General features: G+C 36.3%; 1 protein-coding gene across 2 annotated transcripts in view; it reads left to right on the forward strand.

The window, feature by feature from the left end:
- The window catches only part of ZZEF1 (zinc finger ZZ-type and EF-hand domain containing 1), a 61,709-nt gene that overhangs the window by 12,301 nt on the left and 22,201 nt on the right, over nucleotides 1-27,207 (forward strand). For both annotated transcript variants that reach the window (XM_085315068.1, XM_085315078.1), the window contains exons 8-36: nucleotides 685-863; nucleotides 1,888-1,986; nucleotides 2,900-2,991; nucleotides 3,968-4,116; nucleotides 4,632-4,743; nucleotides 5,922-6,137; nucleotides 6,803-6,903; nucleotides 7,221-7,390; nucleotides 8,175-8,308; nucleotides 9,474-9,544; nucleotides 9,998-10,112; nucleotides 10,697-10,856; nucleotides 11,788-11,909; nucleotides 12,000-12,110; nucleotides 13,056-13,222; nucleotides 13,845-13,926; nucleotides 14,557-14,758; nucleotides 16,085-16,233; nucleotides 16,526-16,766; nucleotides 18,359-18,438; nucleotides 19,656-19,749; nucleotides 20,314-20,830; nucleotides 21,490-21,654; nucleotides 22,887-23,006; nucleotides 23,853-24,014; nucleotides 24,687-24,816; nucleotides 25,059-25,197; nucleotides 25,405-25,570; nucleotides 26,157-26,419. In XM_085315068.1, the coding sequence (XP_085171194.1) occupies nucleotides 685-863; nucleotides 1,888-1,986; nucleotides 2,900-2,991; nucleotides 3,968-4,116; nucleotides 4,632-4,743; nucleotides 5,922-6,137; nucleotides 6,803-6,903; nucleotides 7,221-7,390; nucleotides 8,175-8,308; nucleotides 9,474-9,544; nucleotides 9,998-10,112; nucleotides 10,697-10,856; nucleotides 11,788-11,909; nucleotides 12,000-12,110; nucleotides 13,056-13,222; nucleotides 13,845-13,926; nucleotides 14,557-14,758; nucleotides 16,085-16,233; nucleotides 16,526-16,766; nucleotides 18,359-18,438; nucleotides 19,656-19,749; nucleotides 20,314-20,830; nucleotides 21,490-21,654; nucleotides 22,887-23,006; nucleotides 23,853-24,014; nucleotides 24,687-24,816; nucleotides 25,059-25,197; nucleotides 25,405-25,570; nucleotides 26,157-26,419 (4,508 nt within the window). The remainder of the gene's footprint in view (nucleotides 1-684; nucleotides 864-1,887; nucleotides 1,987-2,899; nucleotides 2,992-3,967; nucleotides 4,117-4,631; nucleotides 4,744-5,921; nucleotides 6,138-6,802; nucleotides 6,904-7,220; nucleotides 7,391-8,174; nucleotides 8,309-9,473; nucleotides 9,545-9,997; nucleotides 10,113-10,696; nucleotides 10,857-11,787; nucleotides 11,910-11,999; nucleotides 12,111-13,055; nucleotides 13,223-13,844; nucleotides 13,927-14,556; nucleotides 14,759-16,084; nucleotides 16,234-16,525; nucleotides 16,767-18,358; nucleotides 18,439-19,655; nucleotides 19,750-20,313; nucleotides 20,831-21,489; nucleotides 21,655-22,886; nucleotides 23,007-23,852; nucleotides 24,015-24,686; nucleotides 24,817-25,058; nucleotides 25,198-25,404; nucleotides 25,571-26,156; nucleotides 26,420-27,207) is intronic.

The following is a 27,207-nucleotide window of genomic DNA, read 5'->3' on the forward strand; positions in this document are numbered from 1 at the left end:
AAATGGGGCTAGGGGAAGTTTGATGAAGAAGAAATTTCAACTCCAAATAATTWCAAAGGTCATTTTGTTTACATGAGCCTGTACTGTGCCAGAGCACTTCAGGGCATGGAGCAGGCCAAGCAGGAACTACTGATAATAGGAAAACGGAAACTGAGCTGGGATAGCTGTTGACAGTAACTAGTCTAGTTGGTGTGACAGCCTGACATAGGTGGGTTTTGCAACGCTGACTGCTGTTTGAAGAAACCATATTTTCACAGAGACTGCTGCAAAACACAACACCTCTAAGAAGCCAGTGTCCATTTGTGCGAGTAGTTTAGGCTTTTTTCAGTGGTCCTCATCTCATCTGGGAAAAAGTGGAGCATCCAGACGGCCAGATTCATTTCATAGCTTTCCTTCTGGGGACTGGGTCTGCATGGAACAGCAGATTTTATTCCTCTGCAGAATTCTCTCTAAAATCAGGTATCAAGTATTTATTCTAGCAACTGCAGCAAGCCACGTAGCTACTACGTTTTATAATTTGGTGGCTTAAAGAGTTTTCCAGATAGGTTACCACACACAAAAGAGGTATCACGTATGAAAGTAGTACTTAATGCACTTGGTTTCTCTAACTCGTTTTTTTTTCTGATTTTTCTTTTATATCTGTTTTTCATTCTTTTTTGTTGTTGTTGTTTTGTTTCTCCCTAGTTGTTGTACCACTCCAGAGGTTGAGCTTACACTCTTGGCCTTTGCCTTAGCCAGAGGGAGTGTTGCTAAAGTGATGAGTTCCCTTTGTACAATCACTGATCATCTGGACACTCCATACAAGGCTTCATCACTTATTGCTTCTATGGCCACAGTTAGACAGAACCTGCTGTATAAATATGGTAAATGAATAATTTGTTGGATCCTTAACTGGTGTACTAAATACGATATACAGCTTTCTAAATTGTTTTACTGGTTGTTCTGTTGAGGTTTAAAATTATACAAGACTTCTAAGTTAATGACTATCTCCAAAAAGATGTGCCTTTTGAARCTCAAGTGCTTCGCATTGGTAGTAGATAAGCTTTCTGTGATCCAAGAATCAAACCAGGTATTGTGATCTTGAGGGGAAAAAACATAAACTTAATGGACAATGGCCTTTAAATCAAGACTGTAATAGTGTTTGTATTGTATTGAATTATCTGATATCATTGGTGTTTCTTTTCCAATAATACACTTTTTTTCTGTTTAGCTTCATTAAGTAATCTCTCTTCCACACGCTCGCATGCGCRCTTGTTTTAAATGTGGAAATAATGCCATTAACGCCTGTGTACAGTTCTCTTATTTCCACTTTTGTAAATTAACCTGTCTTAAGTTGTTTGTTATAACATAAGGCAGTATGATTTTGCTGTAAATATTGATTGTACTTGTTTTGTAATTGATTATTTTCTAGGGTGTCAGCTCCTGAGGTTATCATTTTTCTTGCTGAAGAATTTTTCACTTTGTTTGCCTTGTATGTTTTGTCAGGACTTCTTGGCTTGTGCCAAATATTACATTAAATATCTTTGTAATTATAGGATTAGTATTTTCTTTCAAAAGCTTTGCAATTTGCTCAGTTTTCTCCAAATAACTTTTGCCACAAACAAGTGCTATTTCATGTGTTGTGAATTCCAAAGTGTACAAGCAGTTGAAGGAACATTTGCTGTCACGAGTTTGTGTCCTTCTGTCCGTATCTAAAACTTCAGCTATGATGTTAGACTAGCATATCTCTTGCGCTCCAGTTCCTCCTCCCTTTTGTCTGACAATGGTAAAAAGCTCATAGTTTTGTGATTCTTTTAGTTCAATTGTTTTCTGTATGAAGGACCTAAAACCAGAAAACAGGTTGCATGTTTTATGAAGTTGACAAACCTGTTCATTTGCTTTCTTTAGGAAAACCATTGCGACTAACCTTGCAAGCATGCGATGTAAAGGGGAAAGAAGATAAATCAGGACCTGAAAACCTGCTTGTGGAGCCATGGACRGGGGATGGTAAGAGCAAAGACTTAAATTATAAAATGTTCGACCAGATAYGAAGAAGTAGTTTGGATTTTTCGATGTTACCAAGTCTGTGGTGCAGTTGCTTATGTATTTAGCAGGGCTTGATAGTTTTAAAATATGAAAGGTTTGTATATAAGTGCATGTAAATTCTAGTTTACAGCAAGGTGAATCTCAGGAACTGATACATTTTCAAAAACAGATTGGGATTTGGAAGGAGGAATGATTGACCCTTTATGTGGATGTGAGCAGTAAGCTGTCACAAAGAAAATTATACTAGAGCATGATTTGTAGGGTGAAGTCGTGAAGCACTTGCAGATCACTTTCCAAATATTAATGGGGACTTAYGGTAAGAATCACTGAAGTTTTCAGTAACTATACACAACTATTATTTCTTTAAAGCTTAGCTTTGTTAATAAAATATGTTCTAAAATATGCACTGGTTGTAAGTGAAGGAAGGTCATTTTCTTTTTTCTCAGCCTCCTTTTTAACTGAAGTGGCTCCCAATCTTTATGGAAAAACGTGTGTACTATTTTGTGTCATACTGCTTTTAAACTGAACTGTTATGACAGAAAATTTGGCACATACTAAATGCTTATATTACTTGTTTGCTTGCTCATGCGTATGGTTTCAATTTTTTAAATTGTTTTGTGGATTGCCTACTGATGTGGATCACAGTTTGAGGAAAAGTGAGTTATCAGTGAATAGAGCCACAAGCCAAAATAATATTTGGGAGTTATTACTAAACTTCTAAACTTTAGTGGGGGAACACTCTGCATCTGCAGCAATTTCAAGTCCCAGGAGAGACACTGGTAAGATACCTAGCATGATACCATATTTCTGTGTGTCTTTTACCCTTTCAGTTGAAAACGTTTTCAGATCATCTATGTTCCCATTGTGTCTTTAGGTTTTCTTACTGAAACTGGGAAGACCAGAGCAAGTATTATTCTTTCTACTGGAACTGAATCTTTATTTCAGGTGACACAAATTAGAATAAAGGTATGTGGTTCTCTTATGCTTTTCAAGTAGAGGCCTTCCCCCCCCACCCCCCAATGGTAGCATTGACTATAACAAAACCAAAAAACTCTTGTACGAATTGAAATTTTAATTTGATGAAATTGTATTATATTTGGATTTTGATTTTGTGTAAATCAGAGGAAACTTAAAGAAATGCAGATCTGAGATTGTTTCAAAGGACCACGAGCATGCAGTAGAAACAGAGCTGTTTATTTTATGTTGCTTTTGTGCGTATCATGTAATATACTCAAGCCAGTGAATCTTAGGTGGGTGATTTCTAATCTCAGGTGTATGGTTTCTCTCTAAAAAGTACCTTGTATTTAAAATAAATTTGCGGCTTTGTGAGAGGTAGGTTTCAAGATACGGCATGAGAGTTCAAATTAATTCTCATGGTTAGGAGACAATCTGCAATGAGATTTCTGTAGCTGAATTTGTTTACTTACCCATTATTTAAGGCAGAGTGGTAGTTTAATTACTGGAACATGGATGTGTATTTCAGTGTCTGAGAAAATTAAACATGTATGGGCTTCTGGCAAGTAAAATCTAGCTGGAACTGGAGAGACAGCAACTAAACTGTTTTAACGTTGCAATGTACTAATACCAGGATACATAATTTTGCTTTTGTGCTTTAAAGAAAATGCATGTATGTATATAAAATCAGAATGAGAATTAGTATGTGGAACTACAGCTATTGTTAGGGTACTAGTAGGGTAATAACTGTAGTGAGCATTAACTGTAGATGTGGTCCTTATTGTGTGGGTTACAAAAGCTTTCATAACACTTCTGTTATGGTTCTAGRACTGTACTTTTATTTTTCTTCTTCAGGTAGAAGTCATAATGTGATTCCAGAGACCAGTTCTGTCAGTACTTAGTTGCTTTCTGTAACCCTTTTCTGTGGAAGCAATAGCTTCTTTTATTGTCAGCTTTTACATACATTACTCTGGATTTGTTCTTTTAGGTTCGAAGAGGTGCCATTGGGGCCCAGTGTGGGCTGGTGTTTGCCTATAATAGCTCTTCAGAAAAATTCCATGCAGAGGAACATTTCAGAAGATTTGAAAGCTATGACAAATGGAAGTTACGTGAATTTAAGCAATTTTTGAAAAACAGGTATATGTGGACTTTTTGTCATGGATACATTAAAAGTAAATGTTATACCAAACCTTTTTGCAATGCCACTTGAACTACTGAGACATGCTCCAAATGACTTAAAAGTAATGCATCGTTTAATGGCTACCTGTCTGACTTTATTGAATCTTAATTTGATATTTATGATGGAAGAAGCATACTGCTATTGTTTTCAACCTGTCAATTTAAAGACCTGTTTAAAAAAGGATATAACRAAACAAACTGTCTACTTCAGGTGCACATCTATGATAGCAGATAGCAATAACTATTTATAATTAGCTTTTATTAAATTGCTTTAGGAATGAGGGGAGGTTAAGGTCCATGGCTTAAAAAAAAGATTTCCTTAAAACTAATGAAATGATTTAAAATATTCTTAGCTGTTTCATCTCTAATCTTTACAGCCGTAATGTGCTAAAAATACTTCAGTAGCATAACAGCAGCTTGGCAGTTTCTTTAAACATTTTCTTTAAAAACTTRTTAAATTCTTTTATACATAGAAGCAGTTGTTCGTGTGATGATTTGGGAGATGATGATCCTGTTGGCTGGTTTGAGGTGGAAGAAGAATGGGATGAGGTTGATGTCAAAATGCAACAATGCAGAGTTTCCCAAGTAAGAAACCGTAAGAATTCATTAGCCTCGTCACCATGAGCAAAGGGTCATCTCTGTGCTATATTGTAATAGCAAGCGAAATAAACATAATTTTCATTTATGCACAGATAACTCTTGTGGGTAGAGGTAAAAGTCAATGGCCTTCTCCTTAAAAGGATGATTTGACTTTTGATCTCTGAGTTTCATTCTTTTTCTGTGTGTATACGTGTTTCAGTTACATGGTGCTTCGGGATCAAAATTAATGCAAAATTTTATGCTAATACATGCGTTAGTGGTTTTATGATGAAGAAATATTTCTAAAAAGGCTGATGTAATTGTTACTGTATTTTAATATCTGGAACAATTAACAGCTGCATTGTTGCAGCATTTAGTCTTTTAGGGCCAAATTCTACAACCCTTATTTCAAGTAACAAACAGTTACTCAGTATTTCCATGAGTTAGATTGAATTCTCTGAGGAATATGGGACCTCTCAATTTCAAGAGTGACAGAACATGGATTTTGATTTGTAGGGAGTTTTGTTTTTCATACCCTGTATTTTTTTTCCTGGAATCAGCTGTTGCATAGTTCCCCAAACCTTTCTCCTACCATGGAAATCAGCAGAAATTGCAGCAGAGTTTTAAATCAACTGGCATTTTTCCAAAACTTTCACTACTTGCTAAGAGATTCTTCTGTTTCTGTGTAATGCTTGGTCCCTTAGACTTCTGAGTGTACGGAATTAATAAGTACTCTTGGATGGTGGAATTTGCTGTTCCCATCAACTTCTAGTTTTGTATCTTACTGTGGACAGGTTGCCTAAAAGTATGTTGCAAGTATTTCTTGGTGATCTTCTGCTAGCTTTTAAATGCAGATGGTGTTTTTTTCAACTGAAAAAATGCTGTAGCTATAGAGACAAGAAATAGAGCATACAGAATGAATGATAATTAATTAACTTTGCAGCTGTCTGTAGAGCTCACAGAATCATCACCRTAACTTTGGGGAAATGGGAAGAATATAAGTGAGGATGCCAAGCTTAGTCTGAGTCTCAGACTTAGCATCTTAGGAGCCTGGGACTGACTGACAGGCAATAAACCTTGCTCATCCCCACCTGCTCTGCACATCTGTGCACTCGCATCTTATGAAAGCCTAGTTTATACTGACTTTTAAAACCAAACCTTGTGCTTTGTTTGTATCCTTCTAGTACTTAATGATAAAGTTCTTATGCACGAGGCAAGACACAGCAGAACGGCTGGGAGTCCAAGGCCTAAATGTTCTTGGGTATCTTCGGCCTATGCGAGAGGAACCCAATAGGAGCAYGAACTGCGTGCAGTGCAGGAAGATGGATGATGATACAGTTTGTGGCACAACTCTTCTCCTGAAGACACTTCATTTCATCCAGCAGCTTGCACAGGACCTGGTATTCTTACTTCTTGGCTGTTTTTAAGCATGTTTGCTGTGCTATGAAGCAATAAGATCAYACTAACAGTAATTAATAGCCTTGTGAATAGATAAGCCAAAGTGTTACWAATAACTAGTAGTAATAATTAATAGTACCACTCTATGAGGGGAAAAAATTATTCTTTGAAATAATTATGTCAGTATCTAAGGTGAGATGTGCAGTGAAGTGGTACGGCTGGTATGCACTGATATATGTCAGTCACTTCTGAGGATATGTTCGTGTTTTGTTCATATAGCTCATGCTTCAGTGCCTTTGAACTTCAGATTCTGAGCCCTGTGCATTTTATTTTGTCTGTTGCATCTACACAATAATTTTTGAACCAGTTACTTACTTTCAACCACATTATGCAAAGAGCTAGAGATTGTAAAGCCTCTTTTTTGGGAGGGGTGGAGGAAAGGAACAGGGCATTTGGAAAGAGGAGAGTGCTTTGTGAAKGGGAAGGTTTCAGCATGAATGTAAAATTTAGATACCAGAAAATCTAAGCAGGTGGAAGAACTTTCGCTAGCTGCAAWTTTATGGGAAAATAGGCTGCCTTAAGCCCAGTGCTCAGGGATCTACTCCTTATAAATATGTCATATATAGAGTTAATTTTTTCAATCCTGTATTTTCTTAACCTCTTTAAGGTTCAACAGAAGGAGAGTGGATTAAAATACAAGTCTTTTTTAGATTTCACGGGCCTTGATTTGCAGCTGTTCTGGAATTTTTATAATAAACTTCACCAAAAGTAAGTCACATCTTTGCTGTGTGGTAAAGCACAAGTCTGTGTGTATATGTATAAATAAAGTATGCTTGGTTTGGTTGCAGCAGTTTCTTCTTCCTAAACTGTATCATTTACATAAATAACATTTGCATACTTTTGCCATATGGGTTTTTAACTATAATGTTATGTAGAAGCTTGAGTTGCAGATCTGTTTACCTGGTAGTTAGAGGTTTTTTATGTCTTTTATTCATCTGAGATAGTGACTCTATCATAGTGGGTTTTTTGATAGAAAAGAGCTTCTCCTTTTCTAGTTTTTACTTCTGTTTTATGTTTTCTTATAGCCCAAGGGAAGAATGCATCTTTGCTCAAACAGTGCTTTTGCAGCTTCTCCAGAGCTGCTTTTCTGTACTTACTGGAGACAATAAAACTGGTAAACCTCAAGAAACTTCTCAGAGCAAAACACCTGGTCATACAGAAGCTGCAGAAGAGCTTTACAAACATTTGTGTGAAGGTATTTTGCATTCAATATATTAACTGCTTTGTCTGTTCTGGCTTACAAGTGTTTTACAGTAGTTAGAATTTTGGAAACTATTTTTATTCCTAATGACCAAAACAGCTACTGTTCCTTTGTTGCTTCTTCAGGTCAATATGTATTAAATAGTCTATCACAACAAAACTTTCCTTGACCCTTTGAAGTGGTTTTAAAGACTTCTTTGGCAACATGCGGCCTAGAAGTGGCTGCAATAAAGAATTTCTTTAGAACCTGTTACCTGCCTGAAGCAGCTGAAAATGTGATGCTTTAACTGTAATGTTACTGAGATTTACTTATTTTAGATATTTCATATAAATCATCTTACAAGGAGCCTGTAAGTTGTTACAGAAGCACAGGGAAATTTTTAGAGCGAGTGAAGAGAATATGAATTGCACTTTAGATTTCATTGAAAGTAGGATTTCACCTTCTTTATTCAAGTACTTTTTTTTTTTTTTTTTTTTTTTTTTTATTAGCTAAGTCTTCTGAAAAGCAAGCTAGAGATAAGCAAGTTACATTTTGAAAGCTTTATTAGCTTTGGTTAGTTGACAAGTCTTAATGTTCCTGGAATTCATTTACTCATTTGAACAAATATATCCCTAGGAAGATCTTTTCTGCTAGAAGTGAAAATGGTTCCCCTCATTTTCTATGTGTATAACAGGCTTGCAAAGACATTTGTAAAATAACACATTTAATTCAATTGTGCCACTGGTAAATTAGTTAGAGTATTAATTTGAATTTATCTTTTTTTTCCCCCCCCGAGCAGTAGTGGACATGGGGGACAGTAACTTCATGCCAATGAAAATGCTAAAACAAGAAGTTAAGAACACATTACTCAGTGGAGCAGCAATCTTTTTCCCAGATAGACAAACCAGGCGTCAGCAGCTCTTCGCTATGATGGTAAACGATGAAATGAGAAAATGATTGTTCGGTACCCACTTTCATGAGTTCAGTTGCATTTTTTTATGCAGAAAAGAGGCTAAATCAGAGTTCTCATTGTCAAATATTGTATATTTAGCCCCATTAAAATAAGAACCTTTTTTGTCTGTCTTCTTTTCATTTCTTTGCCTCTTAGTGCCTCTCTCCGCTTCCCTCCCGCCAGGTTATAGAAAGAAAAAGGGGCTATGCTGCCTTTATGACCAAAAATGAATAGTTTGAAATCGGATCAGTCTCTGAAAATGTCTTTCACACAAGATCTTTATATACTTAAAGTACTACGCAAACATATTTGGGGGATTCCCTATCATCTTTGCTTTTAATGATTCTAGATCAACTATGCCTTGCTTACACTTTTACCTTGTACTTATGGTTGTATGTAACTACCTATTAGGAGACTGAATTGCATGGAAGGAGGTTTTTGTGTGTGTGTGTGTGTGTGTATGTGTGTGTGTGTGTATATATATATATATATATATATATGTGTGTGTGTGTGTATGTGTGTGTATATATATGTGTATATATATTTATATATACTTATGTTTTGAAGTCTGTGAAAGCTTATTCTAAAAATTAAATTCTACTTTTTCTGTTTTTCCTAATCCTATAGAAATATTGAAAATTAAGTAGTTCCACATTTCATTTTAACTGCCTTTATATGTGGATCTCTTTGTGGTCTTGCTAAACACATTTCCTTCATCGATATATTGATCTCAGACTAAAAATACAAAATCTGAGATGTTGCATCATTATTTGTGGTAAAATAGTAAGCAATTCAATAAATCGTTTAATTGAAAAATGCCGTTAAAATTCCTCTTTTTAGCAAGTCATAAAATGATGACCATTTAGTCATTGCTGGAGGATTGACTGCTCAGTTTTAGTGGAGTTGAACTTCTACATTCATGGAGTTTTAAGAAATATCTTTAATGTTTTAATGAAAATGTTTACTTAAAATCATTTCTTGGTTGTGCAAATGCTGGTCCTTCTGTAATCAACGAAACTTTTGTTATTCTTTCTTCTCTCCGCCCTCAYTTTTTTTTGTTTTGTTTTGTTTTTACATGGAATTTATAATTCTTCCTCAAAGAGGAGAGAAATAGAACATATCATAAAAATCTTCTTCCTTTTTTAGAAAAACATCACAGAGCAAGAACATAAGCAATCTGTACATCTTGCCTTCAGATCATTGTGTACCCACTTCAGGTAAGGGGTCTTGATACTGAAAATTACATCTGATACCCYGCTTTTGTTAATAAATTCATATTTAATCCTTTTTATGAATGTAATTCCTCTGGAAAATAATTCTACAGAATAGCCAACTGACGTTGCCTAAGGTAGGAGAATACTACTGCTGAAGTTCTTTATCAACTGAAAGGCTATATAAAATATTACCRAGGATAATAGGTGTTCTGGAAATGGCAGCCTACTGCTCATGGAGTTTTGCTGGGCTGTCTTTTTAAATAATTGTTTGTCAGTGGTGGTGGTGGTTTTTTTTTTTTTTTAATTTATTTTTTTTCTCCATTTGGATTCATTGGAACCAAACACTTTTGACTTTAATGGTAATGATACAGTAGGACCTCTACAGATTTGTCATCAAGATAACTAAATTTTGTATTTTGAACTTTGTTGGTTACTAAGATAATCTTTGTTTTGTAGTGATCAAGATCCAAGCGGACTCTTACTCTTACCAGAGAAAGGAGTTTCTGCAGGTTTTGACATAAGTGAAGTGCTGTCAGTCATGGACACCCTTCTGCTAGTGGCAGCAAGAGAGGTAGTTGTCTGTGCGCTGTTCCTCTTCCCACTTCTCTGCTGTCATTTTTGTGTGTATTCGAACACACGCTGCATGCCTAGGATACACACTAAAGAAACCAGTGTTCCTTTCCTGAGTAAAGCTGTTCATGTCTGTGGTATTACATTTTCCTACCAATATAAATATTTTTAATATTCCTATTTCGTAATGGTAGGGTAAGTAATGTAGGAGATGGGGATTTTTTTCCATAGCATTAAAGAGAATCCATGGCAACCTGTTAACTCTATGAACATAAACAGAAGCAGTCATCCCATATTGGGAGGTTAGAATCTGTCATACTACTAAGGGAGGTGTAAATGGAGGAGGAGGGTCTTTTATCAAAAGTAAAAAAAAAAAAAAAATGTGCTTAGAACTCTAACTTAAATGTAGCATAGCTACTTAAAATTGGGATTTATTAAAGCATGTTACTTCATGATGTTATATGCTACAATTGCATTTAATTTTGGAGGAGGATGTTAAGTACTGTCATGCTTTACTTGCTGCTTAATGTGTGTCAGTCTGCAGCAGAAGAGATTATCCGTTCGCTGTATTCTTTTATTTTTCAGTGTGAAATGATGATGCTGGATGTTGCACAGCAAGAGAGTGGAACAGTCTTGTCTTCCTTATTCTGGTCTGTTCAGGGTAGCCTCCTTTCCTGGTGCTACCTGCAACTTAAGGGTAGCGATAATTCAGCCAAGGATCTTGCTGTAGAAATACTTAAAAACTGTAAGTGCTAAGACTGAATACACAATTAAATACGATGTAATATAGGACTTTAAAATATGATTTTGCAAATAGCAGTTTAGTAAGGGTTTACTATCAGATAATTTGCCTTATAACTATCATAACATTTCAAATGTGTCTCAGAAGGAATTTATAGGCATATCAAGCAATTTAAAAATACCAATATGACTGAAATTGTGTGTTGAGGTAATCCTTGAAAAACATTTCAGTAAGTTATGGGGCTCAAATACTGAAAAAAGTACAGTTACAGACTTACATCTGAGCATYTTGGTTTTTTTAAATGCCCGTTATTTTGATTCACTTCTGTGTGGATTGTATATATTTTCCCAGATGTCTATGGTAGGAAGAAGAAAGGAATGTTCTTCAGCTAGACACTTCTAAGATGTGTTTCACTAAAGCAATATTTTTCTTAAAACAATATTAAACAGCTCAGTATTAAATAACTAATTAGGCCAAATATTAATGACGATATGTCTGGAAATTTATGTAAAGTTACTTCGTATTTATTTTGTGATACTGTATTGCATTTAGAAATAGTCAAAGCCTATAGCTTAAAAACTACTAGCCTTGCTTGTTACGTAAGCTGCATTTCTTAGTTATGGAGGGAGGCAGCTGGGTACACTGCACTGAGATTATCAGTCTTAGAGTGCTTGGTTAAACTACGGCTGATTCTATTGAGTTCTTTTATTTGATTGGTATTTTTTCTTTTAATTTTGTTAACAAGCATGTCTTGTTTCTCACAATAGAAATATCAAAGAAAACTTCTCTGAACTGTTTTCACTCTTGAACATCACTTCCTTAGGGCAGCAGATGTCTTTCCTGTTGTGCACATCACCATACACTTAATAGTGTTTGATAAAGCAGGTTGCGGTACTAAATTAAGGTGGCTATTAAGGGTTTTTTTTCTCTTTAGATGTGGGCCAGTTCCTGTCAAATATCAGAACGATTTTGCAGTCACTTTTATCTCAGTATAGTGGCAAAACAATAGTAGAAAAAATAAGTAACTCTGTCTTTGCTATGGCAACTCGTCAGCTGGTAAGTGAACGTTGGGATTTTGTACTATTCCCCAGTAGCATTGTTACGTTTACACGTGTTGTAATGAAAACTGTGTGTTTTTTCTCTTAGGTGATCTTCTTGTTGGATTTTTGCACTTTAGACATTCCATACTGTACCCTGTTGCAGGGATTCAGCACTTTGATAGAACCACTGAAAAACCTTTGTACTGAACCTCATAAGGTAACTAAAGATACAGGCAGACAGTTCCAACCTGAGATTTCCTGTATACTTCTGAATTCTGTCTTTCACTCTCTGATCGTTCTTGTGTGAACATGTACTTCTTTAGAATTTTGTTAATACTGTGGAGCATTTTGCTTGATTGGAACTCCTGCCAATTCTTCCAAGTGGTCTAAAAATGTATTCTTATATGCATATGAAAAAGTATTAATTATTAATTATTAATGTATTAACTGCACTGCAAAATTACGCAGTGCTTTACAAAACATAATAAAGTGATGTTAAGTACAGTGAAACAAAAGGAAAATTGCAAGAAAGGTATAGGAAACTCAGGTTGTTCAGTTGTTGAACATTTGAAAGAAACTGGAAAACTACTGAGTATGGGATGTGTAATGAARCATTAAGTGAAGAACTGGAAATATTTGGATACAGAAAGAGATGAGTGAGGTGATCAGAAAGTGCAACTGGAGTGAGATGCCTAGAAGAAAGGTAGGAGGAGGCATTCAGAGAATGAAGGAGGAAAATAAATTTAAAATAGCTTATGCTTAACATGTTTTGTTTCATTTCTTGTGGTGATGCAAATAGAAGGACAGTGTATGCCTTATCTCATTTCAGATGTCTGCAGTGTAGTTGTTTAAATCTGCACTAGTCCTCCAGACTCCCTTTTGTAATCGTCGGAGAGTCRTAGCCACCTCTGGGGTGAGACTGTCTCTTCCCCATTAGACTAGGCAAATTGTGCTTTAGAAGTGCTTCTTTCTTTCCCAAATGTCAARGGTGTCTTTATGCCTAGCTTAGGTGAAAATCAAAGCTGTAACCACTTACGTGCCACCCTGTATGTACAACTGGCAACTTACATAGTTCACCCATGTATAGATATAAAACTCAAATGTTGTAGTCTTCTCTGAATGCTCTATGTTTGTATCTGAGGAGTGCATTTTCATTAAACAGGTGGAAATGGAAAGCTGGCAGCAAGAGCAGCCTGTAGTGCTGCGAACATGGACAATGGAGTCTCCTCACAACTATGAAAATAATTGCCATGAGGTCTCAGTCTTCCTTTGTCATGGGGCGACTTACTTTGAAGTGGAATTTGATGAAAAATGTGAAACTGAAAGAAGGTAATTTAACCTTTTGCCATGTTAGATTCTAGTAACTATTTGCAGAGTGGCAAGTTATGTTTCACTGTGTGAGGAATGCTTCCTTCTCTCCAAGCGTGTCCTTTCATTTTCTTCATTATCCTACTTACCACAGAATGTGTTATTTTGAATAATTTTCTTGAAYGTCTCATGCTGAAGGCCACGTTGCTTGACAAATGCACAGACATACTCTTTGTATGAATTTTACTATCTTTGCCCTTGATCTGTTTTGTAATGTTGTTGTGACTACTACAGTTATGCTTGTGGTATTTATTTCGTCCTCTTTAGGCATAACTACTGCTTTGGTCTCTCCTGCTAATGTATCAGGCTACTGTTTCCTTAAGTCATATGCTGGATGTTAAATTTAGCACCTATTACCAATTCTAAAGGCTTAAAGAAATTCTGCAGGAAAATGCTTGCTGGCACTATTGCACTGAAGTATGAAGTACATTTCTTAGCAGTGACATGAAACCATGTGGCTGTGGTTCCGATGTGGTGGGGTACTTGGAGTCTGAAATGCAGCACTTGTGGAAATCCAAAAGCAGACATTTTCCCTCAGTGTTTGAGAAATAAATTTGGAAGTAACAAACTGCAATTTTCACAGGTATGATTACCTGGAGTTTACTGATGCCAGAGGTGCAAAAACTCGCTATGATACAAAGGTTGGCACTGAGAAGTGGCCTAAGGTGAGCACCTTTAAAATTCTGGACCAAGTTTTGTTATATCTAATTTTAGGAAATGCTTATGGTTTATATTGTCTGAAAATGCCTTGTTCCTTTTATGTGTGTTTTTAAACTGTAAAGTTGGGAGTGGGGAGGAGTGGAAAAAAAAAGTCTGCAGGCCTGCAGTGGTGCAAGTAAAAGGAATGAATGACTGAAGAATCCCTCTCTGTCCTTGTTATCAAAGGAACAGTCAGCCAAAATGAAAAGCAATAATCATGTTTACCTGCAGGCAGCTACATGGGTGACACTTCCCTGATGCTCTGCCCCCCTAATTTTATACATCTTGAGACAAGTTTAGTGCTTGCTGTGACCACTCCAGTTTTTCAGTGACACTTGCTCAAGTGGGATGTTTACCTATTGCTCTATGGCTCCATCTTCAAAGGCTCAATTGTCTACAAAATTTCTCATTAAGCTTTTGAATAGAAATCTTAGCTGCTTAGAACTATGGGTTTCTCATTCACCTGGTGGGGAAATTAGGCCCATTATTGAGAAAACATAACATTGAAAAACCACAGTTGCTGAAGGAAATTCATTACCCTGAAACGTCTTCTTGTCGTGTACATTTGGCAAAATGACTGTTTTGTTGCTCTGTAGAAAGTGACCTTTAAGGCTGGCCCACGGCTGCAGTTTCTCTTTCACTCTGACAGCAGTAATAATGAGTGGGGCTACAAGTTTTCCGTCACTGCTTATGGCCTCCCAGATGTTGCCGTTTCTTGGGGCTTGGATTTACAGCTTCTCGTATCCCGGTTGATGGGGCGCTTGGCTTCCCGGAGCATGGCACTGAAATCTCTACGAGGTGAGTGCACTTCACTGCTCCAGTGGTTGAGGAGCCACATAAACATGAGGTACAAGAACTTTGTTTTGAGTTCCATTAGTATGCCTTACTTGTCTGAAGATGGAAGTTAATAAATAAATTTTGGTCTTTGGGCTGTACCCGTTGTTTGGGCCTCTGTGCCACAAGCCTGACTGCTGTTCTGTTAGACTCTGGGCATGTCACAGGGATCACTGTGATTTTTCTAATATTGAGAAGCCGATACTAGGAAAAGACAGATGTTTGGAAGGAATCATACTAAGTTCAATTATATTTATGAAGTAATATATGAATATGCCCAAGCTCCTGTTCTTTTTTCTTTTAAAATTGTTTTCTAATGCTATGATCTGCCACATACAGGTGGTATGAACATGTAGGCAGCAAACTGGGAAAAAAAATACCAAGCTTAGAATGCAAGTTGTGGTGATTTAAAATGTTTCATGTGAGCATTTAGTGCTGATTTGTACTTATGCAGTTCTGCTGATTTAGCCATTCTGTTATGTACTTGTACTCTGGAGACTCCTGCGGTATAGTAAGCACTTTTGGTATGTGTGGGGAGATGTTCCTCTTGCCAGAAATCTTACCATTCCAAACCCTTAGGCACATTAGAAACCTTAGACCTACCTAGTGAATTCACAAATTTAGTTTGGCTAATTCCAGAAGTAAAGTACACTTAAGATTTGGGCCACTGAAGACAGGAAAAATGCAAAATGTTAGTGAGATGAGTGCCATAAAAATATGTATAGATAGAATGTTTATCTTTTAGGATTTCAGAACCAGAACACTTCTCATTAACTTGCTAAATCTAAATTTATTTAGTGCTTTGGAGAAATTAAACATGGTTAAAGAGTTCTTGGTAAGATAGTCAATACTCATCTTAGAAAATCATGCAGCTGCTTATGTATGAAGTTAGGAAACTAGCTGAAGAGTTCTTATCAGATCATTTTACTATTTTGTTAATATATGCATCTTTATATGTGGCAAATTATTAGGTCTTTAGTAGGAGAAGAAAAGCTTTTCAACCGTCTTGTAAATTGTTTTGGAAACGTCTATCATTATGAGTACAGCCATTGTATAATGTAATGYGTTGTCACTATAGTGCAAGATATTGTTACTATCATTAAGGGAAGGAYACATCAATTGTTTGTGCAACAGGCAATTAAAGAGGGTGTTACTAAATTATTTTGCCCAATTTATTTGTTTTATTTTTTTTTGCACTGGATTTTTTTAGCATGCTCTCTTATTTTCATTACCCTTTAAAATAAACAAAAACATTTTGTAATTGAAATATGTGTTCTCAATTTCTTGCAGAACTAGGTAGTGAAACAGATTTGCCTCCCCTGAAAGTAACATCAGTTCTTAATTCTCCTTTGTGGAAACCTGTCTTCAGGCATCAGATGTGTCCTGAGGCAATCGTGGGAGCAAGTCAAATCAGTAAACTGCACCAGGATAAAAAAGAGGTATTTAAGCCACTTTTTTTTCCTTCCATTGGCGTGAAATCACTATCTATAACAAAGTTTCATTCAGACTTAATTAGTTGGTAAATTAATTAAAGGTAGGCTGCTGAACTGCAGTTGCCATCTTTTGCGTTGTTTAATTTAAATGTCAAGGAAGTGTGAAACTGTTATTTTTTGCCCTTTTATTGGTTTCCATTTTAACTGCAGAAGATGTAAAGTTGACTTAATTGTAGAAACAAACTGCAACAATTTTTGAGTTAATATTAAAGTAAATATGTTCTAACGTTCTTTCCAGACTAGAAGCTCTCACCCAGATGACTGCCGTAACTTTCTCATTGACTTCGCAAAATCAGATCCTGCCCAGGATTTCTGTGGGCAAAAATCTGAACTTTTCAAAGGACTTATACAGGCATGTAAAAAACAGACCCCAAAGACAGATATAGTTGCTGGTTCTACTGTTGATCAAGCTGTGAACTCAACGTTTGCTGCTTTGGTGTATCTCACTCCAGATTTATATGAGAAGCTTCAAAAATATGGTAACTCTAATATTAGTGGCTATCTTAATAATGAAGGCTTAAAGAGTGTAAGAGACTGTATTATAGTTGAGTTACAAACCTTGGAAAGTCAATTTAGTGTAAGGATTTTTTTAAAAAAGATATTTCACCTGGTATAAAGAACATACTGATAAACTACAGTCATGGTTTAGGCAGACTAAGCAGGCCTTATTACTGGAGTATAATGAAAATAACTTACATTTATATTTATTATTGTATGCTTTTATCTTCAGAGCTCTTTTCAAACACTAATACAATCTATTGGCTGAACCTTAATCTAAAGATGCCAGAGAAGTGGTGATTTCTTCTGGTGTTCTAATTCAAAAGAATGTGGTTCCTGGTAACTAGCTAGTCTTAAATTATTTTCCACTCTCATTAGAACTCTAAAAAGTCATCACCAACTTATGTAGGTTTTAAAATTTTCTTAGGGAGGAGGTCTGAATTGCCTCCAAAAATATTATACTGTGGAAAATTATCTTAGCATCCTCAAAAGTGTTAGGGATTTTTTGTTTTTTGTAAATAAAAGGCAGTATTCTGCTTTTAACTTGCATAATGTTCTTTGTATTACAGTGTATATTTTCTCGGCAAGTAAAATGAACAGCCCTGTTTTAATTTATACCAACCTGCCATTAAGCTTATCGATATGTTCCAAGTATTGAATAATAAAGCGYATTTAGTTTTAGACAGTTTCATTGTAGGAAAAGTTAAGAGCCTTCACTTTGTCACAATTTTGAAGCTAAACATACATTCTGAGCTATAAAATTATGCACAGAAATGACTGACGTAAAGACTGACTTGATGACTAAAGCAGTTATTGCTTATTGCCTTTAGTCATTTTTCGCTGTCTGATGGTTGATATAATTTGTTGAGTAAGATTGAAAACTGATTTAGCTCTGGAATATATTAATGACTGGATGAGATATCCATCCTACTATTATGTTAATAGCTTCATCTGTCTTAGTCTTCCTCAGGCAGACTATAATTTTAGGACACTTACTGACCTGTGCCTTCTTAAATATGTGCAAGTGGTGCTGTAAAGCAAAATAATAGAAGAAGGGAAGACCCTGAACAGAAGCATCTTTTTCTTGATAGTCACTTTTAGGCTAAATTTGATAGAAACTCTTTTGTCATGTCTTTAATTATTGTAATTTGACTTTTGGAAGTCTCTTCCAGAAGCTCATAACATAAAACAAAATGAAAAAAATTCTTGATAACTTGATACAGCTTTAAGTTAATTCTGAGCATTTGTTGATCTGTTCTGATACCAGTTTGCATTAGTAATATTTGGATGTTTGGGAGAGGTTTTTCTTTTTCTTGGCTTCAGGCATCAATTTTTGGAAGAGATGAGGAAGATATTCATAATTTAACTTTGCAAATAGCTCTGTTGAGGTACAGTTAATTTATTTAAGGCATACAGAACTTGGCAGTTTTTATTCCCTATTTTTCTTACAGGCGTAATTCCAAGTATTCAATGAGAGATGAAAGAAAGTCTCTAACATAATTTTAGTTAAGTAGTCAAGTTGTGTTAAAATGGAGCAGTAAATAAACAGGTCTCTTCTTTCTCTTGTTTTCAGTCAACAGTGGAGGCAAGGTGCCTTTGAATGATGAGTTTGCACAAGTGTATTCCCTGGCTGATTCAATTAGAATATGGATGGTAAGATCATTCAGGAGAGTATCTATTAATGTCATCTATCTTAATATTTTACAATGCAATGTTAAGGAGTAGTGGGAAAATCTATTTTCCCTCAGTGATTCTAGGTCAGATGTTTTCCATTTAGAAGAAAGGTATATTCAGTTCTAAGCTTTGAACTTAAACATTTATCTTATGCTACTCTCCCCTCCTACCACCCCAAATATGTGATTCTGAGTATTTAGGACAGAATTTGAGTTGAAATCAAAATTGTGCTATTTTTCAGCAAGAATGTGTATTGTAAATTCCTGTCCAGCAGTTGGAGATCTTTGAGGCATCATGTAGGAAGAAATGTGTCTTAAACATCATTCTCAGTTCTTCAGCACTAACAGAAAAGGCAGTAATCACTTTTTTTGTCAAGCGAGTAACTGGCTACCATTCAGGATATGTTCTTTGCACATAATTTTCCTTGAAACATAAGGGTTGTGTCAAGAGTCAGTGTCATTAGCTCACGAACTGGTGAGAGGTGCCTTTGTCATTACTTGCAGCTGAGGAGAGGCAAACTTCATTTCACTTTCGCTAATCTGCAGGAGATTCTAAGCGAGTGGTTACAACTCTGGGGCCTTCTACTCTAGAACAACTGAGTCGCTCTGTGGTCCTCTTGCTGCTACTTTTGGGCAGGCCAAAATCATTGTTCTAGTATATTGTGATCTCCTCCCTCCCCTTACCTGCAAGGGTTCCCTGCACCATGAGTACGCGCCTGGCAATACAGTGAGTGCGCATGCATATTACCATGAGTAACTGAATTGTACCCGTTGCATGACAGGTGAGGTTTGCATTCTGGTTACACRGTGGATGCATCTCCACTGGGGACAGTATCTGGCCGTACTTTCCAGTTAGATGATGCTTTTGCAGAATCTTATTCCATGACTAGATGCCCATCTTTCCTATTTGATGGGGAGGTAGAAGGGAAGGAAGGTAGAAAGGAAGGATTTTTTGATGTTTTTATAGGGCTGATGCAYATCCTGTTGCATGGCAGGGAAGGGGCTCAGCCTACAAATCTCAAGCATTTCAGTACAAAACTGTGTAATCTGCTCTAACAAATGTTTAGGTACTGCTCTTTYATACTACTGGATGTTTTACTCTGCACCAGAAAATAGTTATCATTGTCTCCATATTGCCTTGCTTTATGGATGTACAGGGAGAATTGTATTTTAACTATTTTAACATCCTATCTACAGTTAGAAATGAAGCAGAAATCCCTCATGGGTAGGGGAAATGATACTGAGGAGAAGCAGAACACAGAAACAAGTGAGGTGAACCCAGAAACTCTTGGTAAGTGTTTTCTTTCCAAATGTGGAAGCGTTTCAGGTGATTTAGTAAGCATCACTTGCAAATCTTGGTTGTTATGTTATTTTAGCTGTAAAAAGTAAATTAGAAAWTTTTTTAAAACGCCTTAAAAAAGAAATTAGTGTACATAACATGAACTATCTGGGACTGTGTCTTGCTATTATTTCCAGAAAATAGTGTGTGAAAAGATCCCTTCAGGAGTGACTTATTTGAATCACCTGATTCCTTAATTCCTTATTTATGTTTACCTATTCTTGTAGGTGCTAGTTGTCACAATTATTTGTTAAAYAGTGAATTGTTATTGGAGTAAAATGTGTTCTCATTGACGTGTGTTCTGTCCTTTGTATGGCTCAGAGTATTCAGATTTAATATTTGGAGATTGAGAATTAAATAACTGGTAGCATCATGCTCATTATCCTAAAAAACCCAGTATTTTCTAGCTCTCTTTGCTCATAAGAAACAAGATAAACTAGTTTCTTCCTAAGTGGAAGGTGGCAAATTGGATGTTCTGCTGTCATGGTTGTAACTCTTTCAWTTTTTATACTGCAGCAAAACTTTGTATGCAGAAGAGCCTTTTGTTGCTGGATTTTTTGCCTGTAAGAGCAAAGACAAAAGGTTTTGTATCAGACAACCTGGAAGCCCGAGATACTGATGATATTCAGCAGTATGTCAGCAATAAATGCCAAAGGACAGGTTCCATTGTGGAAACGGACTTCCAGGCAGCAGGCTCGTTGTCTTCCAATGGAGTAGCCCATCCTGTTTCTAAGGATGGGCACCAAATGACAGAATCTGATACCAAGATTAAACAMATTCCAGACCCCATCCAAACAGAAGAAGCATCTGCATTTCATTGTAAACCTGCTGAAAACATAGTATCACAGCAAGAAGATGTATCATCACCTCCTTCCACTCCTACGCGAAAATCTCAGTTCAGCCGTGGAAGACTAAGGCTGCTGTCTTTTAGATCAGTGGAAGAGCCAAAAGCTGTGCCTACTGTGAAAGAGAAATATCCTATATTGAAAAGCATCTTAGATTTCATTAAGGATCAATCACTTACATATGAAAGGTAAGCAAATTRAAAATGTCAATTATAAAATACAGAAAACTGTGTTCAGACCTCTTCAGTTGCAATAAAACATATTCTAGCCGCAAGATAGCATTGAAAAACAGTTTGTACCTAAATGAGTGTCAGATCTAAGTATCAAACTTCAGTAGTTCACAACCRCGTTCAGGCTTGTAGAAAGTATTATTTCATTTGACTTGCTTAGATCAGATGGAACTTCAGCRTGTTTCTTGTCTTGTTTCCTGAAATCTGTTACAGAAGCATGTTGCTTCCTATCTGCATACAGGTAAGGCATGGTTGATCGGTATTGGAAGTCCTTGATAACAAAGCTAGAATAGTTACATCTCTATCATTAAATTACTTGACGCTCTGAGAATGTAAATTGAAGGAGGTACTTCCAATTCTCAGGTGTCTTTTTTAATCTCTAAAACTTAGACCGGTACAGGAAGGCCTGGAATCCAATGTCAGCTTTATCACTCACTACAGCTGTTGTTAAAATGAATATTTTTGTAATAAATCACTACTGTAATATAAGGCTGCTGCATTTGAAAGTGTAGATAGCAAACTGTTGTTTAACTAGCCAAGGACTTCCTAAATTCTAGTTTGAGTTATTTTAAGCACAATGTTTTAAAGTCCTCATAGATGGTTTTTGCTTTCCTTAGTGTTTTAAAGGTCCTTGCCTTGAGAAAGTCCCAAGGACAGAGTATCATGGAAGTACTCAAGACAGTCCGCCAGTGCCTAGACTCACTTGGGCAACCACACTGTTTTCATCCACCCTGTGTACTTTTTCTCTTAGAACTTCTAGCCTGCCAGAAAGATTTTACGAAGTAAGTAATTACCTAGACAAGTCTCAGCCACATGATATCGTATGTCTGGGCCCTTTTGTTGTCCCAACCATTTAAACTTAAAGTAGTAGAAAGTAATTTTTTTTTAGCTGTATGTAGAAAAAAAAATCGTGAAGATTAATATTAAAGCTAGTATTCATACCTTGCATGTGACATTTAAAAAAAAATCCTTTTCAAGTGGGACTTAGTTGTGCGGATGTTCATGCCAGTAGGTGTTGTGCAGTTGAGTAATGATTTAGATACAAAGAAAAGCCTTTACCATTCTGCCTGGATCACAGCAAGCTCAAAAAGATTGGTGGGTCCTCAGTTACTATTTTACTTTGTCTTGTGTTTCTTACCAATTAAAGCTATARTAATCTAACTCCTGTGGAACATGGAGTTACTTCTTTATCTCCATTGCGTTTTTATCACTTCTGTGAACTCTTATAAATTAAGATATTTACATGTATGGCGATAGAAGTAGCTTCTGAGAATGGTACATGATATATATATTGTTAGTTAAGCATTTGCTTGATCGTAAATGTTGATAACTTTGRATGTGATACCTGTAAAAGATGGGTTTTATTTAGTGTGTCATACATTTTATTGGTTAGTATGTCCAGAGGCTAAAGGGATGGACATGCAAGCCAGTCAGTTTGTACTAATATTAGCTAGGTACTGGTTCCAGGGCATTAACACAAAAGTTGGAGGGGAAGTCATGAGTTACATGCGTATGCAATTGTTATTCTGAGTAAGGAAAAATAATTTGGAAGTTTTATCAGATTTTCTAGGATCTAGAAAGCACTACCTCAAAGCAGTAGCTAATGCTATGTGTTCTGGTTCATAGGAATTTAGGTCTGATTTCTGGTACGTGTTTGGACAGTGCGGTCTGAGGTCTGCTGGTTGCTTTCCCACTGGTCCAAGTTTTTGCATCTGTCCCAAGCTTTTTATGGTCATCTCTCGGTATACTTACTTCCTTTAAGGGCTGGCAGAATGTTCTTCTGCTACTGCCATGACAAGATTCTTTTTGCTGTTTTCTTTCTTAATTTCTGATTCCTCATGCAGGATTCTTTTCTTTCCTTTGAAAGTGACAGGCTGCACTTAAAACAAAGTTAACATCATTTCCACTTGCAGGAAGCATTTACAATGCTGTCCCTTTGTAATACTTGCATGAAGCATGCTACTAAAATGAAGCAGTGAATTCCAGACTGCTAAACTGACTTTTTAATTTTTAGCTACTTTGGAAACTTGGAAGGCTGTGGTGCTGAGCTACACAAACAGATTCGAGAGTCCTACTATCAGCTTGTTTTGTTCCTGGTAAATTCTGTGAAGGGATTTAGTACCRTTAATGACAGGTACAGTACACTGCTTACCTAGGTAACGTGAGATTTTTTTATCTGTTTTTTGTCACCTCTTCCCCTCTCATTTATTGTTTGATGTCTCAATTAAGAGCTAGAACCATGCTCGGTATTGTTTACAGAACTAAGTAAGGTATCTTGATCTTGTTTGTGATCTAAAACACCAGATTACCTTTTTATTGTTACTATGCAGGAAAGTTCAATAAATTTATTAATGTTGAAACTTTGACAACATCACTTTTTATAGTTATAGTTCTACAGTATATTTCTAAAGCTTAATACTAGAACAGTATGAATAGTAAATTTGTTATACAGTGTTTTGGCAAGTGTAATAAAACCRTAATATCACAATTCTACCACCATGCTGTAACATTAAAAGCTCATGTTTTGATAATGTTTTGGTTAGAACTGTTAGGATTTCCAGCCAGGTGTCCTACAGAAAGGAGACTTTGTGTCTATGATGTCTGTCTGCCTGCTAGTAACTTCTGAGTCCTTTGGCCAGTTTCAACTGATCATGGCAAGTTTTTAGAGAAAGTTCCTACAAATATCAAGAAAAAAGTTTACTATAGAGAGGAGATAGGAAGAAGCATAGCCAACACAGTTTGAACCAAAGATGGCATCTTAAAGATTCAGGAGAGAGAGAGTATGTACTATAGCCCGAGTACAGTAAGGTTGGTCGGTCTTTCTAAGTCATGTAAGTTTATGTATGAGTAAACCTGAGGTTCTGCCACAAAGTTAATTTACTGCAAAGTAAAGCCTTGAAATCAGTACAGTAATGTTCTCCCCAGCCCCAAATACGCAATTCTGGCTTAGAGATGTCGTATTTTCTTGTTTTCTATTTAGATCATTGCTTCCTGCCTTATCTTGCGTGCAGACAGCTCTCCTTCATCTTTTGGATATGGGTTGGGAACCAAGTGATCTTTCCTTCTTTGTTGAGATTCAGTTGCCACATCTTCTTATGACCACATCACAAGAAAACATAAGTATTCATGACAGTGTGATCTGGTAAGTCAGGAAGAATGCGACTTTCATGTGGGATCCACTATTGATGTCTGTGTGTATGTGTGTACGTACACGCACACACATATAAATATGTGTGTGTATGTGTGTGTATATATTTTATGAAGAATGAGTTCTGAACTTTTTATTGTTGACACTTAAATCAAAACTTTGGCAAGTATCTAAGTGCTTAATTTAAGTATTTGGGGTTGGTTTTTTTCAGAGTAACTAGTGCAAAAATTATTAAAATTTGATCTTTAAACTGGTTATTGCTGGAATGCTTCACTTGTTTAGCATTGTACAAGGCAGATAATACTGTTCTTTGTCTTGCTAAACATGAAATTTATAAAAATGCAACATGAAGCTGTTAAATAATGCTTGTTCCTCTTACATGTGAACAAATACAGCAGGAAATAACCTTTCAGAATTTCTCGTCTATTCTGCCGGAGTTACCAAAAGTGGTTTTGTAAATGTGATTTTTTTTCTGGTTTTTCATTATGCTCATTACATAGGTTATTACACAGTCATTTGTTAATCAAGTGAACTGGAATTCTTGCAATCTGATTTTTATGTTATAACAGCTTGTTTAAATAATAGTAATTAGAAAAGCATTCCAAGTTATGTTAGTGGGAAACCTTATTGCATTCAAACTTCATTTTGAGCTTGCTTTTCTTTTAGTCAGTGGAGTGAAGAAGATGAAATTGCAGACTACAAGCAAAACTGTGAGTGGATGGATGAGTGTCAGGATGTGATGTTTGAGACCTGGTATGAAAAGATAGCTCAAGCTGACCCAGAGAAGCAGAGAAAGGTGATTTGCTTATTTATTTGCAGAAGGATTAAATAGGAGATTTTTAAAAGCAAAAAGAAGAGAAGGGCATCTGGCTTCCACAGATTTTTCATGAGTTGGATCCCTGGCTCCATGTAAGCCTTCAAAAGTCTAAAATGATTTAAAAATGTGCATCCTTTTGTTATGGTGCGAGTGTTCTGCTTTCTCTCTAGAACTAGGCTTTCTTAAAGTCAGGAAATAAGTGTGTCCGTTTGTTGTTCTAGATGCACATGTTTGTTGCTCGTTACTGTGACCTGTTAAATGTGGACATATCCTGCGATGGCTGTGATGAAATTGCACCATGGCACCGCTACCGCTGTCTGCAGTGTAATGACATGGATCTGTGTAAAACTTGTTTCCTTGGTAAGAACTAAGGAAAAAAAAMCTCAAAACCCTACATCTGAAGGCAAAATAGTCTCTCATAAATTGTACATAAAACAAAAGGAAAGACTTTTCTTTTGCACRTTTTTGAAATGTTGAGCTTTTTATATTTTTCTAACCTGACTCTGAACTTAAAGATCCTTTATCAAAAATGATTATCAGTGGAATTTTACAAAAATTTCTTTACAGGTGGAGTTAAACCTGAAGGTCATGAGGATGACCATGAAATGGTTAATGTGGAGTATGCCTGTGATCACTGTCAAGGAGTTATCATAGGTCGGCGAATGAACTGTAATGTGTGCGATGACTTTGACCTTTGTTATGGATGCTATTCTGCAAAAAAGTACTCTGACAGGTATTAAATACGTGATTTTGTGCTTCTACTTCTCTTGCTTTAAAAGTGTTRATTGGCAACTAAGTGCAGTCATTCTCATGTCACTTCTTGCAAGGTTGTGCCTGACATCAGAACATATAATTGGTGTCCTTAGAGGAAAGAGCAAATATAGGCCTGGTTCAACAAATGTTTCTGTAGCTTGGAAACCTCACCCAAGTTCTGAAATTACTTGGTTGCAAGTGTTTCCTAACTATKGCTGTGAAAGCTGCAGGAGGAGATTTATTTGCCCTGAATGATGGGATAGAATAAAGGAACACAACGCTGTGATTAGACAATGTAGGTTGCAGTGTATGTTTGACACAGATCTTCATAAGCTGTATTCCTTGAGGAGGTGTTCTCTTGACAGTTCAAGTTCTCTTTGAGTGAGCGCTACTGATGTCAGTGAGATTCTGACAGTTTACACCACTTGAAGGTCCACAGTTTGAAATTCTGACACATATGTTCTGTTTCTCATAGTTTCCTAAAAATGTGTCTTGCGTTACTTTAACAACTTTTCTTATCAAGAAAGCAGCGGTGTTTCAAAACTGTCAATACCTTCTTCTTTCAGTCACTTGCCCACTCACAGCATCACAGTGTACCCAATGGTGACCATTCGAATCAGTGATCGACAGAGGCTCATCCAACCATATGTCCACAACTATTCCTGGCTGCTGTTTGCAGCTTTGACTCTCTACAGTGCAGATCTGGCAAATGGGGAAGAAGTAGAAGGAGAGCAACTAGATTCGCAGGTCCTCAGTCATGCCAGAGTTCTGCAACATCAGTGCATCCAGCTCATTGGAGACTGCCTGATGAAAGCGCAGCACGGAAAAGGTGATTCAGCTCCTCCTTCTCTGAAACAATAGTTTCCCGCAGATTTTCAGAAGTCTGTGATTACTCACTTTGAAGTTTCCATAGGAAAGGGGAAATTACTGTGTACTTCACTGAGAATAATTGTTTATGTAGAAAGCAAATGTACAAGTGTCATTCAGGGTCATTGGAACATGTATTGGAAGAATAGGGTGCTTGAGAAAATTAATTTGTTGCTTACTAAAACATTGAAGACAACTTGGTAACTGGTTGGGTTTTTTTCCCTCTTGGATGTTGTAAAGAGATCAATATGTTACTGCAGTGTTATTGTTAATTGAAGGACTTGAAGGACAGCAAATAACTTGGCAGAAAATTTTTCTTATTCTGCCTCGATTGGCTAGAACTTTTTAAACTTATTTGTGGTATGAAATGAGTTGCTGAGGAAAATGTCCTTTTGTCTGGAAATGAGGATTTCTGTGAACTAAGACCTCTTTATAGAAAATAGGGTGATAGAACAGAGTCCTGTGTTGAATGTATTAAAAGTTTTGGACTTAATTGTATGAGCGTTTTGGCATTTTTTTGAGCAGCCTTAATACTGCTGAAATACTGCTGCTGGTGCCACCAGAAATTACGTACGCATGCTTCATTGTTTTACTTACTTGTTTTTAACATACAGTTTTATTGTATAAATATTTAAGCGGACAGAGAATTAAAAATTAAGACAAATATTTAATTTAAATTTCATAACTGTCAATGCTCAGAGGTATCTCTGTTTTTTTTTTTTTTTTTTAATCAATTATGACTTTTACCCT

Source organism: Rhea americana, unplaced genomic scaffold (genome assembly GCF_003343005.1).
Source record: "Rhea americana isolate MKP2758 unplaced genomic scaffold, rheAme1 scaffold_111, whole genome shotgun sequence".
NCBI classification, from domain to species: domain Eukaryota; kingdom Metazoa; phylum Chordata; class Aves; order Rheiformes; family Rheidae; genus Rhea; species Rhea americana.